The sequence below is a fragment of the Nasonia vitripennis genome (genome assembly GCF_009193385.2).
Source record: "Nasonia vitripennis strain AsymCx chromosome 4 unlocalized genomic scaffold, Nvit_psr_1.1 chr4_random0007, whole genome shotgun sequence".
Classification (NCBI taxonomy): Eukaryota; Metazoa; Arthropoda; class Insecta; order Hymenoptera; family Pteromalidae; genus Nasonia; species Nasonia vitripennis.
The window spans coordinates 1547209-1566354 of record NW_022279643.1 but is presented as its reverse complement, the minus strand read 5'-3'; the positions used below and the strand labels follow the sequence as shown (position 1 = coordinate 1566354).

The following is a 19146-nucleotide window of genomic DNA, read 5'->3' as shown; positions in this document are numbered from 1 at the left end:
GACACACGTTTTGGGAAGTTTTACCGCAAGGGGAACGTTTTAGAAACTCTTTTGATATTCTTTTCAAAGGGATAGCAACTAAATATTTTAGCGATACTAATCATGAAATTGTTTACGCACTAAATTCAAATGAAGTAACGTTCGCTTTAGCTATTAAGGATAAAATTATGCGTTGTAATAGAGAATTTATACGTACAGAACATCCAAAATTACTAATCATAGAAAAGAGTAGTTATTTAAATGCGTATAATTTTCAAAACGATAAAATTAGTAATATAAATAGCATAAACTTAGATTTATTTACATATGCTAATTCGAAATTTTTATATGTAGAAAAGCATTTAATGATTTTAAACAATAATAATTAATAAAAGAAAACTATTCTTGAAATTTTAAAGTAAATAAGTTGGAATTTTTAAGTGAAAAAAAAATTATTGTTAAAATATGTTAGAATTTTAAGGATCAAAATTATTTGTAAACCGCTAGTTAATTTTAGTTTTATGTAATATTACAATAAAGTTGCCATTGTACCAATGGGCAACCGGCTAGTTGTGGGGATTTGATGTCCTGCGACTGTCGTCCAGGAGTCAGCCATTTGTTTCTCTGCTGTAAATGATGCAATACCTCCAGTCGCCATCGCTCCCAGAAATGGTTTCTCATAACCGAGAGTAGCTTCCACCTGCAAGTGCGAGATTTTAGATTCACGTCTTCAAAGGGCTCGGGTAATACATTGAGAGGAGCGTTCACAAGAAAGTGACCAGGCGTAAGCGCCACCGAATCAGTGGACTCAGAGCTCAGTGGGCAGAGCGGCCGACTATTTAAGCATGCCTCGATCTGAGAAGCAACTGTCGACATTTTCTCGAACGTTAATGACGTGTCTCCAATGACACATTTGAAGTGATGTTTAAAACTTCTCACTGCCGACTCCCATAGTCCTCCGAAATGAGGAGCTCTAGGAGGTATAAAAGACCATACTATACCGTCCTTCGCCAATGCAGCTGCCACCTCCTGCGATACTGATGAAGCCCGTTGGAATAACTTGTCAATTTCTATGGCTGCGCCCTTGAAGTTGGTGCCGTTGTCGCTGAATACCATCTTACAAAGTCTACGCCGATCGGTGAATCTGCGAAACGCAGCTAGAAACGCAGCAGTGGACAAATCAGACACCACTTCAATGTGAATTACCCGAACAACCATACACACAAAGATCGCTATATATCCCTTTGTAGACTTGGCACCTCTGCCCTTGGAGAACAATATTGGAAACGGTCCCGCATAGTCCAGACCGGTTTATGCGAAAACTCTCTGAGCAGTAACTCGATATGATGGAAGCGTAGCGAATACATCTATGGCAGCGCCGATAAACTCCCTGTACAACTCTTAACCCACGTGAAATCCAATACGTCCTGTTGAGGGAACTGAGCATCAGCTAAACGCCTCCATGAAGAGTCTGACGATGTACTTCCTCAATCAACCTATGGACTATGATACTGGACGCTGGCAGAATAATCGAGTGCTTCTCATCGTACTGCAGAAACGAATGCTGTAATCGGCCTCCAACTCGGAGAAAAACCCTGTGGACATATAAATGGTACAAGTCGCAGTAAGTGACTGCGAGATGACAACCGTTGTTTACTTCTGAGACGCCGCAATTCCTCCTCGTAGTGCTGACTTTGCACATAACGAATCAGACCGACTCGAGCAGCCTCCATCTCCTCAGCAGTAAAATGACCAGTGCAGCGATTTCCTCTGGGCTTGACCGCATTCGAACGCCATCTGTAAGCACAAGCCAAAATCCGCAACATCTTTGGAAAACTCGAAAACTTCTCCAAATAAGACAGCGATTGTGATTCTTGATTCTCGTCAACCTTCTTTTCAACAGCAACCTGTGCATTTACTACATCTAGCGAAACATCCACGGGAAATCTATCAATTACCTTCCTCCAATCATTCCTGATCCATTCAGGTCCCTCCCACCACAGGGAAGACTGCTGAAGCTGCTCCGACGAAAACCCTCGAGTTGCGCAAGCGGCTGGATTGTCTTCGGACTTAACATGACGCCATTGCACCCCAGGCAGAGTAGTGATCACCTCACTCACTCTGTTTGCCACGAAAGTCTGCCATCTCGATGGGTGGCCCTTCAACGCATCTAAAACTACCTTGGAGTCTGTCCAGCAGTGCACTGATACAGGCTTCAATAAAAGTCCATCTAAAAGGTGCTTCAACAATCTAACTAACGCCACCGAGCCACACAACTCCAATCGAGGCAAACTCTCCGTCTTAATAGGAGCTACTTTCGTCTTGGACATAATCAACGCCGATTTCTGCCCTGATATTACCATATACGCTGCAGCGACGAAAGCCCTCTGCGATGCGTCAGAAAATCTATGCACCTCCCATGATGTTTGTGAGGAAGAGCCAAACCAACGAGGAATTCGCAATTGAGCCAAGTCAGGAAGATCAGACCTCAACGTTTGCCACTGCTCTAGAAGTTCCCCCGTGAGAGGAGAATCCCAATCAACACCGTTAATCCACAAATCCTGTAACATGAGTTTGGCCCTGACTATTACAGGTGATAGCCAACCAAGTAGATCAAACAACTTCGAAATCTGTGATAGAATCGATCTCTTTGACACAATTTTAGGAGCAACTGGAACCTTAACCTCGAAACGAAACGAGTCGCCTGAAGGCGTCCATTTCAGGCCCAATGCAGAAATAGCCTCATCCCATTCGACAGCGAACTCTTTCTGCTTTTCCGCCTGGATATCCTCCACGATAGCCGAACTGTTTGACGCCCATTTACCCAACTCTATACATGCTGATGACAGAAGCTTGATCAGCTGATTCCGAATCTCAATGGCCTCAGACTCATTGTCAGCGCCTACAAACGCATCATCTACATACATATTGTGTCTGAGCACCTACGCAGCTAAGGGAAACTCTACACTTCCCTCACTCGCTAGCTGAAGAAGAGTTCGAATTGAGAGGTATAGAGCGGAGCGCGTACCATACGTAACCGTCAACAACCTATAATCTTCGGTAGGCTTCGAAACGTCAGATCGCCAGACTATTCTTTGCCAATCAACGTCATCTGGGTGAATGAGGATCTGCCTAAACTCCTTGACGATATCAGCCGTAAATACAATCTTTGAAAATCTCCACATCGAAATAATAATCGTGACATCCGACTGTAATTTGCGACCAGTCAAGAGAATGTCGTTCAGCGATATTTTTCCAAAAGAGCCATTAAAAACCACACGAAATTTGCCTTCCGGCCCCACCTCAGCCGAGTACACTGGGTGATGCGTAAAATAGAACGTGTTATCTCTTCGATGCGAACTATTTACAAGCTCCATATGACCTAAATTTAGATACTCCTCCATAAACTTCCTATAGGCACTATCTACTCTCTAATCCTGCGCTCGACGCTTCTCTGAGCGGAGCAAACATGCCACAACAATTTGCCTCGTGTGTGCAAAAGAAACCTCTGACAACTTCTCAGAGAATGGTAAGCGTACGACAAATCTGCCCTTGGAATCCCGATAAACAGTATCTGCGAAATAATCTTCGCAATACTGATCCTACTCGGACAAAACTTTAGAGGTGGAAATCTCCTCCATTTCCCAAAACCTCTCTAATAACTTCGAAATTGATGGCTCTACTTCCACGTGACAGGCCTGAGCGCTCTGAGCTCTATCAGACTCAGGAGCAGAAGACGTTCTACCCGTCAAAATCCACCCAAATACGATCTCCTGAGCAACAGGAGTATCAGTTGCACCAACTCTGAGCCCTGGCCGAATGATAGCAGCGTACACCTCTGCGCTGAGCACGCAGTCTATACGCCTTGAACGAGCAAAATCTGGATCGGCAAGTTGCAATCCCTTGATGTGATCCCAATTGGATACCTCGACTTCCTCTCGTGGCAATAATTCCGTAACCTCTTTCAACACCAACGCCGAAAATTCCAAGCAAAAATCTGAGTTCAATCTGGACTTAAGTTGGAGAAAAACCTCACCCTTCGACACCGCAGAGGAACCTGCACCAACACCAACTATTGACACAGAAACTGGCTTGACTTTTGCAGACAGACACTGCACTACTCTTTGAGTGACAACGAAACTTCTGCGCATGGATCAATCAAGCATCTGGCATACACCGAATTACCATTAACGGATTGAAGTAAGACCTTGGCTGTGGCCATCAACCGGGTCCTGCCTACCACTGTTGTACTTGCTGAGACCTCCAGCATACTTGATTTGCCAGGCGCGCTAGAAGAACCCTTCTGACCTGTTGACTGTGTAGATTCCGCAGCGTCTCCTCCCTGACGTCGATCTGTGTGAAGCTTCGTGTGATGTTTGCCATTACAATTGAAACAACGACTCTGCGAGGGACAATCAGCCAAAAAATGACCTGATCTCAAACAATTAAGGCACAATCTCTGCCTTTTGCAATATTCAAAGCGAACAGAACTGGACATACCATTGAATTTTGGACAGGCTTGAAACTGATGAGGACCCCTACATAAACTGCATATTACAGAGGCATTGCGACTGCCTTTCGCAAAAAACGTGCTCGTTGCGTTGGCTGAGACTGACTCACGCCGAGACGAACGATTCGAACCATTACCCTTCTGACTAGACTGTTTGGTAGGCGACTCCGCATCACCATCTGCACCCTGATCAAGCGAGGATGCACGAGTCTCGAGAAAATTTGTGAGAGCTGAAAATGTCGAAAAACCTACTACCGACTCTTGCGAAATACGCCACCCTTCTCGCGTCTCATTATCCAACTTGCGCTCGACCATATGGATAAGCCAACTGTCCCAATGTGCGCACGGGCAACCTACATCCTTGAAGGTTTTAAGCGCGGCTTCCGCCTTATCCAGTAACTCGATCAACTCTCCCGATGATTTCCGCTTAACCGGTTTCATATCGATCAACAATTCCATGTATGTGTATTCCAAGTATGCATGCGTCTCTTAGGGTTATCGTACCTGCACATCAACTTTTGCCAAGCCAACTCAAAACTAGCACCTGTCAATGGGAGACCCTTCACTCTGAGCGCTGCAGGAGCCTCAACCGAATCTACTAAATACTGCATCTTGACTGCATTCGGCATATTGGCCTTGTTCCTCACCAACGACGAAAATTGCTCCTTAAAAGTCTCACATTCTTCGGCTTTCCCGGATAATTTAGGGATGTGGCACTTTGGCATACTCGCGAATTCCGACGAGCCCTGAAAGGGCGATGCGGGTCCGACCTGACTATTCTGCGCGCCTGCGATTACCGGTGGATTTGCGGCGACTTCTAACTCCTCGATAGTAACAAATCCGCTTTAGCCTCAACAAAACCCGTCTCAACCTCAAGATACTCATATTTTTCAAAATACGACTCGCCTTTGAAAGCCGCCTTTTTCGCCTGCAAAATCAGGTCTCTCTGAGAATACTCAGACCAATATGCATCCAACAAATTCAATCGCGTGCGCATATGCGGCAGCGTGCGAGCTGTTGCCGCTAATTTTGCAGTATTGTGCTTAAAGTTGAGTATAAACCCGCTCGTACGTTTTTGCTTGGCCAATTCACCAGCCGGATCTGCCATTATTGCAAAATTAAAAAAAAAACTAACGAGAGCGAGAGAGAGGGAGAGAGAGAGAGAGAGAAAAAAAAATCTAGAGCAAACACCGCACTGTCGCTGCCTCAACGTGGCTTCGCGACGCCAAGTGAGCGAAGGCGAGACAGAGCTTGAGCGAATGAGCGAGAGAGAAAAAAAACCAAACCTCTGCACTGCCGACGCCGTCGACTCCCGTGCTGATTTCCCGGACTGCGCGCGTTGTCCGAAGTTGGCGGGAGCTAACTGTCGCTGAAGCCGTTATGCGGGAAAAACGATCGCCAATATGGCCGTCTTCTTCTGTTTTCCACTTGATGTGCCCCAAACGGCGATCTCGTGGCTTCTCTCCAAGTCCAATGCTAAACCGGTGACCTCTAGCCTCTAAACCTCTAGCCTCTAATCTTCTAAAACAATCTAAAACAATCTAAACCTCTAAACAAAAAAAAACTAACCGTCTAAACATCTAAAAACTACACGACAACAACAAGCAGTTAGCCCAAGCAGCAAACTGCGAGAGCGAACTCCAGGAAGTATCTGGACGCTCTGACCGTTGCGACTTTGAATAGTCGAACGGCTGCCGAAGTAACTCTAACACTGCTTGCACAACGCAAGGATACTTCTTTCCACACACGATTTCACGATTCTTCACCACAATGCTACACGCTCTGCTACCAATATTTATAATATTTAAGTCTCTCGAATTAGATAGAGACTTGTGGATCAAAACAATTAATGTGAACATAATAACACGCTCTTTAAATTTGAGATGAAAAGGTATGTAGGTAAAAGGTACTATGTATACCGTCAAACTATTGATGTTTGTTGAAAAGAAAAGAGTGTGATTACAAATGTATTGACTATGGAAAATTGAAGAGTATTAGAAGAGTGTTAGAGCACCGACGCGTTAACAAACGATATTGTTTAACGGTCGACACTGTGAGGTGAGTCCTCACAGCGCTTCGGCAATACGAAAACTGAACAACACAAAAAGCGGAAAGAGACAGAGTAGGAGCGAGCGAGAGCGCGTTGCCATGGCAACCTCATTGGTGCCGTGCGGGCTAGCGGAAACTGTCGAATTTGAAATTAAGATGATAAGCTTCTCGAACCTTCTCGCTCTCGCTCCGCATATCAAACTAATTTTCGAACATAATCAAAAAATCAAATTCTTTCCCAAAAAATTGTTGAATAGTTCCTAACATGATGATCGTGTAGATGCAATGATTTTCTACCAATGATAACAAAGGTCGTGAAAATTAGGTTTAGAATCTAGTTTATTTGATATCTGAAAATTATTACCAATGACAAAAAGTAGTTAAATAGTTATGTTTTTGTGAATCGCTTTAATGAAATGTTCAACCGATCATGTTTGAGATCGTGGAAGTTTGAACTTATCGCCCCATTGTTCGATATAATATCAAAATTATATCGGATGGATGTTACATGCTATCTATAGTAGTTTACCAATCCTGACCTAGGTCGTGGAAATTAGCTCTGGTTGCTCGTTTATTGTATGTTATCAAGAAACCATATTCTGTCCCCAGAAGTTGCTTATAGTTCCCTTATAGTTCCCTACTAGTTTCCCCAAAAGTTCCCTATATGAGTATCGTGTACATGCAATGATTTACTAACAATGATGAGGAAGGTCGTGGAAGTACGGTTGATAATCTCGTTTATTCGATATCATCTAACAATTATATCTAATGACAAAAAGTAGTTAAATAGTTATATTCATGTGAATCGCTTAGACGTCTTTAAGTAGTTTAAAATACGGTCGTCTCCCATTCTCGCTACGTGCCCTGCCCATCCCAATCTGCGCGATTTTATTATTCTGTTAATATTTGGTGACGCGTAAAGATTGTGTAACTCATCATTGTGTAGTCTCCTCCATTCCCCGGTTTCCTCATCTTTCTTCGGCCCGTATATTTTTCGCAAGACTTTATTTTCATATACCCTAAAACGGTTGTCCGCCTGCTTAGTGAGAGCCCACGTTTCGCACCCGTACAGAACCACCGGCAGTATTATTGTCCTGTATATTCTTATTTTAACGTTTTTAGACAACAGCCTCGACTTAAGTAAATTACTCACGGCGTAGAAGCAAGCATTACCCGAATGGAGTCTCTTATTTATTTCGACATTAATCTCGTTTCTATCATTTATGGTCACCCAGATACCTGAATTCGCTAACCTTTTCAAAAGTAAAATTCCCAACTCTGAGATCTTCCTCCCCTCTGCAGAGGCCCAGCTTATCCACAATCATGTACTTTGTTTTTGATTCACTCACTTCTAACCCTGTATACTCCACCGGTTTTATGAGGATTTCCGTGTTTCTTGCTACCATTTCCCTACAATCCCCCAGTATATCCAAATCATCTGCGTAGCCTAGTATCTGCGTTGTTCCATTAAGCGTTGCGCCCAGATGGCTAACCTGCATTTTTCTAACGGCATACTCTAACGTTAAGTTGAACAGCACCTTAGAGAGCCCGTCCCCTTGTTTTAAACCATCGCGTATCATGAAGGGTTCTGATACATTACCGCCTACTCGGACCTTTCCCGTGCTTCCGTTCAGACATATTTGAATTAATCTCACGAGTTTTTTCGGTACACCGAGAAGTACTAGAATTTGATACATTTTGCTTCTCTTAATAGAGTCGTACGCTTTTTTAAAATCTGTAAATAGTTGGTGTATGGTTTCGTAAAATTCCCACTTTTTCTCTAACAACTGTCTTATGGTAAACATTTGATCGCTCGTCGATCTGTTGCGCCGAAATCCGCACTGATAATCTCCTACTATATCTTCCGCGAATGGAGTGAGTCTAGCTTGTATTACGTTTGACAGAACTTTGTAGCACGTTGCTAAAAGTGAAATACCCCTATAGTTATTGCAGTCTGTCTTATCCCCCTTTTTAAAAATCGGTATAATGATAGATTCCTTCCAATTATCGGGTATTGTTTCATTTTTCCAGATGGCACATACTAGTTTATAGATTTTGAAAGTGAGCTCGACGCCCCCATATTTGAGTAACTCAGCTTGTATAGAGTCATTTCCCGCGGCTTTGTTGTTTTTTAGTTTTTTAATCGCGGCCTCTACTTCTTGGTAGCTCGGTTCCTCCACGTGGGATTCAGCAGTGTGAATTTCGTCCCCTAATTCTTCGCTATTTTCGTGCACGTTTAATAATTTATCGAAATAATTTTTCCACAGCGATAGTAATTCGTTGTCATTTGTTACGAGGTCCCCGTTTCCGTCCTTCATCAATTGCGCTTTACTCCTAAAACCCTTTCTGATGGCGTTAATCCCTCTGTACATTTCGCGGGGGTTATTTTCCTTACTGTTAGTTTCTATTCTCCTAATAAGATTCTTTTGATACTCCCGCTTCTTATTTCTGTAGATCGCGCTCGTCCGTTTCCTTACGTTAGAATACTCTTCTACGGTCCTATCGCTTCTATTTTGTAAGCTATCTAATTTAGCCTTTTTGCGCCTTTCAAACCAGAGTTTGCACTCTTCGTCAAACCATGGTTTGCTCTTTGGCTTTTTCTTTTTACCCAGTACTTTGTTCGCGGCCTCTTTTACCGTTTTTTCGATGTCCCCCCATAAGCTATTCGGTTCGTCATTCCCCTCCGGCGATGTGTTTGCTTCTTCAAGTGCCTGAAACCTATTATTACTTTCTATCTGGTACCTAATTCGCTCTGTTCTATCTTGTAGTTTCTTAATATCGAAGCTTTCTACCTTGTTTGCTCGCTTACTATTTTGATTCGCTACTAGTCTAGCTCTTAATTTGGCTACTACTAGGAAGTGGTCCGAGTCGCTATCTGCCCCTCTGTAAGTCCTTACGTCAAGAACATTAGTATGACGTCTTTTTTCAATGAGGAAATGATCAATTTGGTTCTGTGTGGCCCCGTCCGGCGATGTCCACGTTGCCTTGTGTATGTTCTTGTGCTTAAAACACGTAGTTTTGATTATAAGATCTTTTGCCGCCGCGAAATTTATGACCCTAATACCGTTAACATTGCTGGCTTCGTGCAGGCTTTCCTTACCTATAGTACTCTAAAGTTTCGTAATAGAGATCCTTAGCTTCTTCTTCTTTGTCCTCCGTAGGACAGTGTACATTAATAAATACATATCTATACCATTCACCTTCGATAATGATGTATGAGAGCCTATTATTGACGGATTTGAAACTTTTAACTGAATGTATGATGCTTTTGCTTACGAGAAATCCGGTGCCTAGAGATCCCCCACTCCCGGCCCCATACAGGTACGTGAAGTTACCCGATGCTAGTACTCCGCCATCTGGCCACCGCGGTTCCTGTATTGCTACCAAATCTAGATTGTACCTATCAGCTTCCTTTACGAGTTCTTTAAATGCACCTGCTCTGTATAGACTGCGAACATTCCAAGTTCCGACCCTTAAGTCCCTTTTGGTTCGGATTTGATTTTTTTGAGCCATAATGTTATGTTAAACCCGCGCGCTTCGGATCCTGTTCCGATCGCAGGTGAGTCCACCGTTCTAGAGGTGATAACCCCCATATCTCTCTAGAACTAAGTGCTCGGGTTAGAAACCTATTATCCCTTTTTTTAAGACGGAATATTGCTACTGGTAGTATAAAAAATACTTACAGCAAGTTTGGTTAAAATAGAAGGTGAGTAAATCTTATCTAGAGGGCGCTCGAATAGGTGAAAATCGCGGAATACGAACTTTCTCGACTAAGTGCTCGGTTAGAAACCTATTATCCCTTCTTTTGCTATGGTTTATTATTACTTGTAGTACAACAAATAATTATAGCAAGTTTGGTCATGATGAAAGGTGAGGAACATTATCTAGAGGGCGCTCGAAGAGGTGAAAATCGCGGATTTCGAACATTGTCGACAGCAAGTTTGGTTAAAATCGAAGGTGAGGAACCTTAACTAGAGGGCGTTCGAAGAGGTGAAAATCGAGGATTTCGAACTTTGTCGACTAAGTGCTCGGGTAAGAAACCTATCCCTTTTTTTAAGACGGAATATTGTTACTGGTAGTACAAAAAAATCCTTACAGTAAGTTTGGTTAAAATCGAAGGTGAGGAACCTTAAGAAGAGGGCGCTCGAAGAGGTGAAAATCGCGGATTTCGAACTTTGTCGACTAAGTGCTCGGATTACACACCTATTATCCCTTTCTTTAAGACGGAATATTGCTACTGGTAGTACAAAAAATACTTACAGCAAGTTCGGTTAAAATAGAAGGTGAGGAATCTTATCTAGAGGGCGCTCGAATAGGTGAAAATCGCGGAATACGAACTTTCTCGACTAAGTGCTCGGTTAGAAACCTATTATCCCTTCTTTTGCTATGGTATATTATTACTTGTAGTACAACAAATAATTATAGCAAGTTTGGTCATGAGGAAAGGTGAGGAACCTTATCTAGAGGGCGCTCGAAAAGGTGTAAATTGCGGAATACGAACTTTGTCGACTAAGTGCTCAGGTTAGAAACCTATTATCCCTTTTTTAAGACGGATTATTGTTACTGGTAGTATAGCAACCAATTACAGCAAGTTTGTTTAAAATCGAAGGTGAGGAACCTTATCTAGAGGGCACTCGAAGAGGTGAAGATCGCGGATTTCGATCTTCGTCGACTATGTGCTCGGGTTACACACCTATTATCCCTTATTTAGCGATGGTTTATTATTACTTGTAGTACAACAAATAATTACAGCAAGTTTGGTCATGATCGAAGGTGAGGAACCTTATCTAGAGGGCACTCGAAGAGGTGAAAATCGCGGATTTTGAAACTTGTCGACTAAGTGCTCGGGTTACAAACCTTTTACCACTTTTTTTTAGACGGATTATTGTTACTGGTAGTATAGCAAATAATTACAGCAAGTTTGGTTAAATTCGAGGCTGAGGAACCTTACCTAGAGGACGCACGAAGAGGTGAAAATCGAGGATTTTGAAACTTATCGACTAAGTGCTCGGGTAACAAACCTTTTATCACTTTTTTTTCGACGGATTATTGTTACTGGTAGTATAGCAAATAATTACAGCAAGTTTGGTTAAATTCGAGGCTGAGGAACCTTATCTAGAGGGCGCTCGAAGAGGTGAAAATCGCGGATTTTGAAACTTGTCGACTAAGTGCTCGGGTTACAAACCTTTTACCACTTTTTTTTAGACGGAGGTAGTATAACAAATAATTACAACAAGTTTGGTTAAAATCGAAGGTGAGGAACCTTATCTAGACGGCACTCGAAGAGGTGAAGATCGCGGTATTTGAACCTTTTCGACTCAGTGCTCGGGTTACAAACCTATTATCCCTTATTTTGCGATGGTTTATTATTACTTGTAGTACAACAAATAATTACTGCAAGCTTGGTTAAAATGGAAGGTGAGGAACCTTATCTAGAGGGCACTCGAAGAGGTGAAGATCGCGGATTTCGATCTTCGTCGACTATGTGCTCGGGTTAGAAACCTATTATCCCTTTTTTTAGATGGATTATTGTTACAGGTCGTATAACAAATAATTACAGCAAGTTTGGTTAAATTCGAGGCTGAGGAACCTTATCTGGAGGGCGCTCGAAGAGGTGAAAATCGCGGATTTTGAAACTTGTCGACTAAGTGCTCGGGTTACAAACCTTTTACCACTTTTTTTTAGACGGATTATTGTTACTGGTAGTATAGCAAATAATTACAGCAAGTTTGGTTAAATTCGAGGCTGAGGAACCTTACCTAGAGGGCGCACGAAGAGGTGAAAATCGAGGATTTTGAAACTTATCGACTAAGTGCTCGGGTAACAAACCTTTTATCACTTTTTTTTCGACGGATTATTGTTACTGGTAGTATAACAAATAATTTCAGCAAGTTTTGTCGTGATCGAAGGTGAGGAACCTTATCTAGTGGGCGCTCGAAGAGGTGAAAATCGCGGATTTCGAACTTTGTCGACTAAATTCTCAGCTTACACACCTATTATAGCTTCTTTTCCTATGGTTAATTATTATTTGTAGTACAACAAATAATTACAGCAAGTTTGGTTAAAATCGAAGGTGAGGAACCTTATCTAGACGGCACTCGAAGAGGTGAAGATCGCGGATTTCGATCTTCGTCGACTATGTGCTCGGGTTAGAAACCTATTATCCCTTTTTTTCAGACGGAGGTAGTACAACAAATAATTACAGCAAGTTTGGTCATGATCGAAGGTGAGGAACCTTATCTAGAGGGCACTCGAGGAGTTGAAAATCGCGGATTTCGATCTTCGTCGACTAAGTGCTCGGGTAAGAAACCTATCCCTTTTTTTAAGACTGATTATTGTTACTGGTAGAAGAACAAATAATTACAGCAAGTTTGGTCATGATCGAAGGTGAGGAACCTTATCTAGAGGGCGCTCGAAGAGGTGAAAATCGAGGAATACGAACATTGTCGACTAAGTGCTCGGGTTAGAAACCTATTGTCCCTTTTTTTAGATGGATTATTGTTACAGGTCCTATAACAAATAATTACAGCAAGTTTGGTTAAATTCGAGGCTGAGGAACCTTATCTGGAGGGCGCTCGAAGAGGTGAAAATCGCGGATTTCGAACTTTGTCGACTAAGTTCTCGGATTACACACCTATTATCCCTGATTTAGCGATGGTTTATTATTACTTGTAGTACAACAAATAATTACAGCAACTTTGGTCATGATCGAAGGTGAGGAACCTTATCTAGAGGGCACTCGAAGAATTGAAAATCGCGGATTTTGAAACTGGTCGACTAAGTGCTCGGGTTAGAAACCTGTTATCCCTTTTTTTAAGACGGAGGTAGTATGACAAATAATTACAGCAAGTTTGGTTAAAATCGAAGGTGAGGAACCTTATCTAGAGGGCACTCGAAGAGGTGAAAATCGCGGATTTTGAAACTGGTCGACTAAGTGCTCGGGTAAGAAACCTATCCCTTTTTTTAAGACGGTATATTATTACTTGTAGTACAACAAATAATTACAGCAAGTTTCGTCTAAATCGAAGGTGAGGAACCTTAAGTTGAGGGCGCTCGAAGAGGTGATAATCGCGGAATACGAAATTTGTCGACTAAGTGCTCGGGTTAGAAAACTATTATCCCTTTTTTAAGATGGATTAATGTTACAGGTTGTATAACAAATAATTACAGCAAGTTTGGTTAAAATCGAAGGTGAGGAACCTTATCTAGAGGGTGCTAGAAAAGGTGAAAATCGCGGAATACGAACTTTGTCGACTATGTGCTCGTGTTAGAAACCTATTATTCCTTTTTTTAAGACGGAGGTAGTATAACAAATAATTACAGCAAGTGTGGTTAAAAGCGAAGGTGAGGAACCTTAACTAGAGGGCGCTCGAAGAGGTGAAAATCGCGGATTTTGAACCTTGTCGACTAAGTGCTCGGCTTACAAACCTATTATCCCTTTTTTAAGACGAATTATTGTTACTGGTAGTATAGCAAATAATTACAGCAAGTTTGGATAAAATCGAAGGTGAGGAACCTTATCTAGAGGGTGCTAGAAAAGGTGAAAATCGCGGAATACGAACTTTGTCGACTATGTGCTCGTGTTAGAAACCTATTATTCCTTTTTTTAAGACGGAGGTAGTATAACAAATAATTACAGCAAGTTTGGTCATGATCGAAGGTGAGGAACCTTATCTAGAGGGCGCTCGAAAAGGTGTAAATTGCGGAATACGAACTTTGTCGACAAAGTGCTCAGGTTAGAAACCTATTATCCCTTTTTTAAGACGGATTATTGTTACTGGTAGTATAGCAACCAATTACAGCAAGTTTGTTTAAAATCGAAGGTGAGGAACCTTATCTAGAGGGCACTCGAAGAGGTGAAGATCGCGGATTTCGATCTTCGTCGACTATGTGCTCGGGTTACACACCTATTATCCCTTATTTAGCGATGGTTTATTATTACTTGTAGTACAACAAATAATTACAGCAAGTTTGGTCATGATCGAAGGTGAGGAACCTTATCTAGAGGGCACTCGAAGAGGTGAAAATCGCGGATTTCGATCTTCGTCGACTAAGTGCTCGGGTTAGAAACATATTATCCCTTTTTTTAGATGGATTATTGTTACAGGTCGTATAACAAATAATTACAGCAAGTTTGGTTAAATTCGAGGCTGAGGAACCTTATCTGGAGGGCGCTCGAAGAGGTGAAAATCGCGGATTTTGAAACTTGTCGACTAAGTGCTCGGGTTACAAACCTTTTACCACTTTTTTTTAGACGGATTATTGTTACTGGTAGTATAGCAAATAATTACAGCAAGTTTGGTTAAATTCGAGGCTGAGGAACCTTACCTAGAGGGCGCACGAAGAGGTGAAAATCGAGGATTTTGAAACTTATCGACTAAGTGCTCGGGTAACAAACCTTTTATCACTTTTTTTTCGACGGATTATTGTTACTGGTAGTATAACAAATAATTTCAGCAAGTTTTGTCGTGATCGAAGGTGAGGAACCTTATCTAGTGGGCGCTCGAAGAGGTGAAAATCGCGGATTTCGAACTTTGTCGACTAAATTCTCAGCTTACACACCTATTATAGCTTCTTTTCCTATGGTTAATTATTATTTGTAGTACAACAAATAATTACAGCAAGTTTGGTTAAAATCGAAGGTGAGGAACCTTATCTAGACGGCACTCGAAGAGGTGAAGATCGCGGATTTCGATCTTCGTCGACTATGTGCTCGGGTTAGAAACCTATTATCCCTTTTTTTCAGACGGAGGTAGTACAACAAATAATTACAGCAAGTTTGGTCATGATCGAAGGTGAGGAACCTTATCTAGAGGGCACTCGAGGAGTTGAAAATCGCGGATTTCGATCTTCGTCGACTAAGTGCTCGGGTAAGAAACCTATCCCTTTTTTTAAGACTGATTATTGTTACTGGTAGAAGAACAAATAATTACAGCAAGTTTGGTCATGATCGAAGGTGAGGAACCTTATCTAGAGGGCGCTCGAAGAGGTGAAAATCGAGGAATACGAACATTGTCGACTAAGTGCTCGGGTTAGAAACCTATTGTCCCTTTTTTTAGATGGATTATTGTTACAGGTCCTATAACAAATAATTACAGCAAGTTTGGTTAAATTCGAGGCTGAGGAACCTTATCTGGAGGGCGCTCGAAGAGGTGAAAATCGCGGATTTCGAACTTTGTCGACTAAGTTCTCGGATTACACACCTATTATCCCTTTTTTAAGACAGAGGTAGTATAACAAATAATTACAGCAAGTTTGGTTAAAATCGAAGGTGAGGAACCTTATCTAGAGGGCACTCGAAGAGTTGAAAATCGCGGATTTCCATCTTCGTCGACTATGTGCTTGAGTTACACACCTATTATCCCTGATTTAGCGATGGTTTATTATTACTTGTAGTACAACAAATAATTACAGCAACTTTGGTCATGATCGAAGGTGAGGAACCTTATCTAGAGGGCACTCGAAGAATTGAAAATCGCGGATTTTGAAACTGGTCGACTAAGTGCTCGGGTTAGAAACCTGTTATCCCTTTTTTTAAGACGGAGGTAGTATGACAAATAATTACAGCAAGTTTGGTTAAAATCGAAGGTGAGGAACCTTATCTAGAGGGCACTCGAAGAGGTGAAAATCGCGGATTTTGAAACTGGTCGACTAAGTGCTCGGGTAAGAAACCTATCCCTTTTTTTAAGACGGTATATTATTACTTGTAGTACAACAAATAATTACAGCAAGTTTCGTCTAAATCGAAGGTGAGGAACCTTAAGTTGAGGGCGCTCGAAGAGGTGATAATCGCGGAATACGAAATTTGTCGACTAAGTGCTCGGGTTAGAAAACTATTATCCCTTTTTTAAGATGGATTAATGTTACAGGTTGTATAACAAATAATTACAGCAAGTTTGGTTAAAATCGAAGGTGAGGAACCTTATCTAGAGGGTGCTAGAAAAGGTGAAAATCGCGGAATACGAACTTTGTCGACTATGTGCTCGTGTTAGAAACCTATTATTCCTTTTTTTAAGACGGAGGTAGTATAACAAATAATTACAGCAAGTGTGGTTAAAAGCGAAGGTGAGGAACCTTAACTAGAGGGCGCTCGAAGAGGTGAAAATCGCGGATTTTGAACCTTGTCGACTAAGTGCTCGGCTTACAAACCTATTATCCCTTTTTTAAGACGAATTATTGTTACTGGTAGTATAGCAAATAATTACAGCAAGTTTGGATAAAATCGAAGGTGAGGAACCTTATCTAGAGGGTGCTAGAAAAGGTGAAAATCGCGGAATACGAACTTTGTCGACTATGTGCTCGTGTTAGAAACCTATTATTCCTTTTTTTAAGACGGAGGTAGTATAACAAATAATTACAGCAAGTTTGGTCATGATCGAAGGTGAGGAACCTTATCTAGAGGGCGCTCGAAAAGGTGTAAATTGCGGAATACGAACTTTGTCGACAAAGTGCTCAGGTTAGAAACCTATTATCCCTTTTTTAAGACGGATTATTGTTACTGGTAGTATAGCAACCAATTACAGCAAGTTTGTTTAAAATCGAAGGTGAGGAACCTTATCTAGAGGGCACTCGAAGAGGTGAAGATCGCGGATTTCGATCTTCGTCGACTATGTGCTCGGGTTACACACCTATTATCCCTTATTTAGCGATGGTTTATTATTACTTGTAGTACAACAAATAATTACAGCAAGTTTGGTCATGATCGAAGGTGAGGAACCTTATCTAGAGGGCACTCGAAGAGGTGAAAATCGCGGATTTCGATCTTCGTCGACTAAGTGCTCGGGTTAGAAACCTATTATCCCTTTTTTTAGATGGATTATTGTTACAGGTCGTATAACAAATAATTACAGCAAGTTTGGTTAAATTCGAGGCTGAGGAACCTTATCTGGAGGGCGCACGAAGAGGTGAAAATCGAGGATTTTGAAACTTGTCGACTAAGTGCTCGGGTTAGACACCTATTATCCCATTTTAAGACGGATTATTGTTACTGGTAGTATAGCAAATAATTACAGCAAGTGTGGTTAAAAGCGAAGGTGAGGAACCTTATCTAGAGGGCGCTCGAAGAGGTGAAAATCGCGGATTTCGAACTTTGTCGACTCAGTGCTCGGGTTACAAACCTATTATCCCTTATTTTGCGATGGTTTATTATTACTTGTAGTACAACAAATAATTACAGCAAAATTGGTCATGATCGAAGGTGAGGAACCTTGTCTAGATTGCGCTCGAAGAGGTGAAAATCGCGGATTTCGAACTATGTCGACTAAGTTCTCGGCTTACACACCTATTATCCCTTCTTTTCGTATGGTTTATTATTACTTGTAGTACAACAAATAATTACAGCAAGTTTGGTTAAAATCGAAGGTGAGGAACCTTATCTAGAGGGCGCTCGAAGAGGTGAAAATCGCGGATTTTTAAACTTGTCGACTAAGTGCTCGGGTTACAAACCTTTTACCACTTTTTTTTAGACGGAGGTAGTATAACAAATAATTACAGTAAGTTTGGTTAAAATCGAAGGTGAGGAACCTTATCTAGAGGGCGCTCGAAGAGCTGAAAATCGCGGATTTCGAACTTTGTCGACTAAGTTCTCAGCTTACACACCTATTATAGCTTCTTTTCCTATGGTTTATTATTATATGTAGTACAACAAATAATTACAGCAAGTTTGGTTAAAATCGAAGGTGAGGAACCTTATCTAGAGGGCACTCGAAGAGGTGAAGATCGCGGTATTTGAACCTTTTCGACTCAGTGCTCGGGTTACAAACCTATTATCCCTTATTTTGCGATGGTTTATTATTACTTGTAGTACAACAAATAATTACTGCAAGCTTGGTTAAAATGGAAGGTGACGAACCTTATCTAGAGGGCGCTCGAATAGGTGAAAATCGCGGATTTCGAACTTTGTCGACTAAGTGCTCGGGTTAGAAACCTATTATCCCTTTTTTTGAGACGGAGGTAGTATAACAAATAATTACAGCAAGTTTGGTTAAAATCGAAGGTGAGGAACCTTATCTAGAGGGCACTCGAAGAGGTGAAGATCGCGGATTTCGATCTTCGTCGACTATGTGCTCGGGTTAGAAACCTATTATCCCTTTTTTTCAGACGGAGGTAGTACAACAAATAATTACAGCAAGTTTGGTCATGATCGAAGGTGAGGAACCTTATCTAGAGGGCACTCGAAGAGTTGAAAATCGCGGATTTCGATCTTCGTCGACTAAGTGCTCGGGTAAGAAACCTATCCCTTTTTTTAAGACTGATTATTGTTACTGGTAGAAGAACAAATAAATACAGCAAGTTTGGTCATGATCGAAGGTGAGGAACCTTATCTAGAGGGCGCTCGAAGAGGTGAAAATCGAGGAATACGAACATTGTCGACTAAGTGCTCGGGTTAGAAACCTATTGTCCCTTTTTTTAGATGGATTATTGTTACAGGTCGTATAACAAATAATTACAGCAAGTTTGGTTAAATTCGAGGCTGAGGAACCTTATCTGGAGGGCGCTCGAAGAGGTGAAAATCGCGGATTTCGAACTTTGTCGACTAAGTTCTCGGATTACACACCTATTATCCCTTTTTTAAGACAGAGGTAGTAAAACAAATAATTACAGCAAGT

The 19146-nt window shown here is 41.6% G+C and overlaps 2 protein-coding genes across 2 annotated transcripts; both read right to left on the bottom strand.

The window, feature by feature from the left end:
- Nucleotides 1–498: 498 nt before the first annotated feature.
- LOC103315807 lies at nt 499–1095 on the bottom strand. The gene has a single exon (XM_008206465.2). The coding sequence runs from the start codon at nt 1093–1095 to the stop codon at nt 499–501; it is 597 nt and encodes a 198-aa protein (XP_008204687.2).
- A 387-nt stretch (nt 1096–1482) lies between these two features.
- LOC116417341 lies at nt 1483–2906 on the bottom strand. The gene is made up of 2 exons (XM_031930061.1): nt 1637–2906; nt 1483–1574 (listed from the first exon to the last, which is right to left on the bottom strand). Exons 1-2 carry the CDS (start codon nt 2904–2906, stop codon nt 1483–1485), a joined length of 1362 nt encoding a protein of 453 aa, XP_031785921.1.
- Nucleotides 2907–19146: the final 16240 nt, after the last annotated feature.

What these genes read in the sequence shown, in the direction of transcription:
- LOC103315807 (XM_008206465.2), bottom strand. Translation starts at nt 1,095, where the DNA reads ATGGTATTCAGCGACAACGGCACCAACTTCAAGGGCGCAGCCATAGAA.
- LOC116417341 (XM_031930061.1), bottom strand. Translation starts at nt 2,906, where the DNA reads ATGTATGTAGATGATGCGTTTGTAGGCGCTGACAATGAGTCTGAGGCC. An exon ending in GGAATTGCGGCGTCTCAGAA is followed by an intron (nt 1,575 to 1,636) that starts GTAAACAACGGT and finishes ATATGTCCACAG; the next exon opens with GGTTTTTCTCCGAGTTGGAG.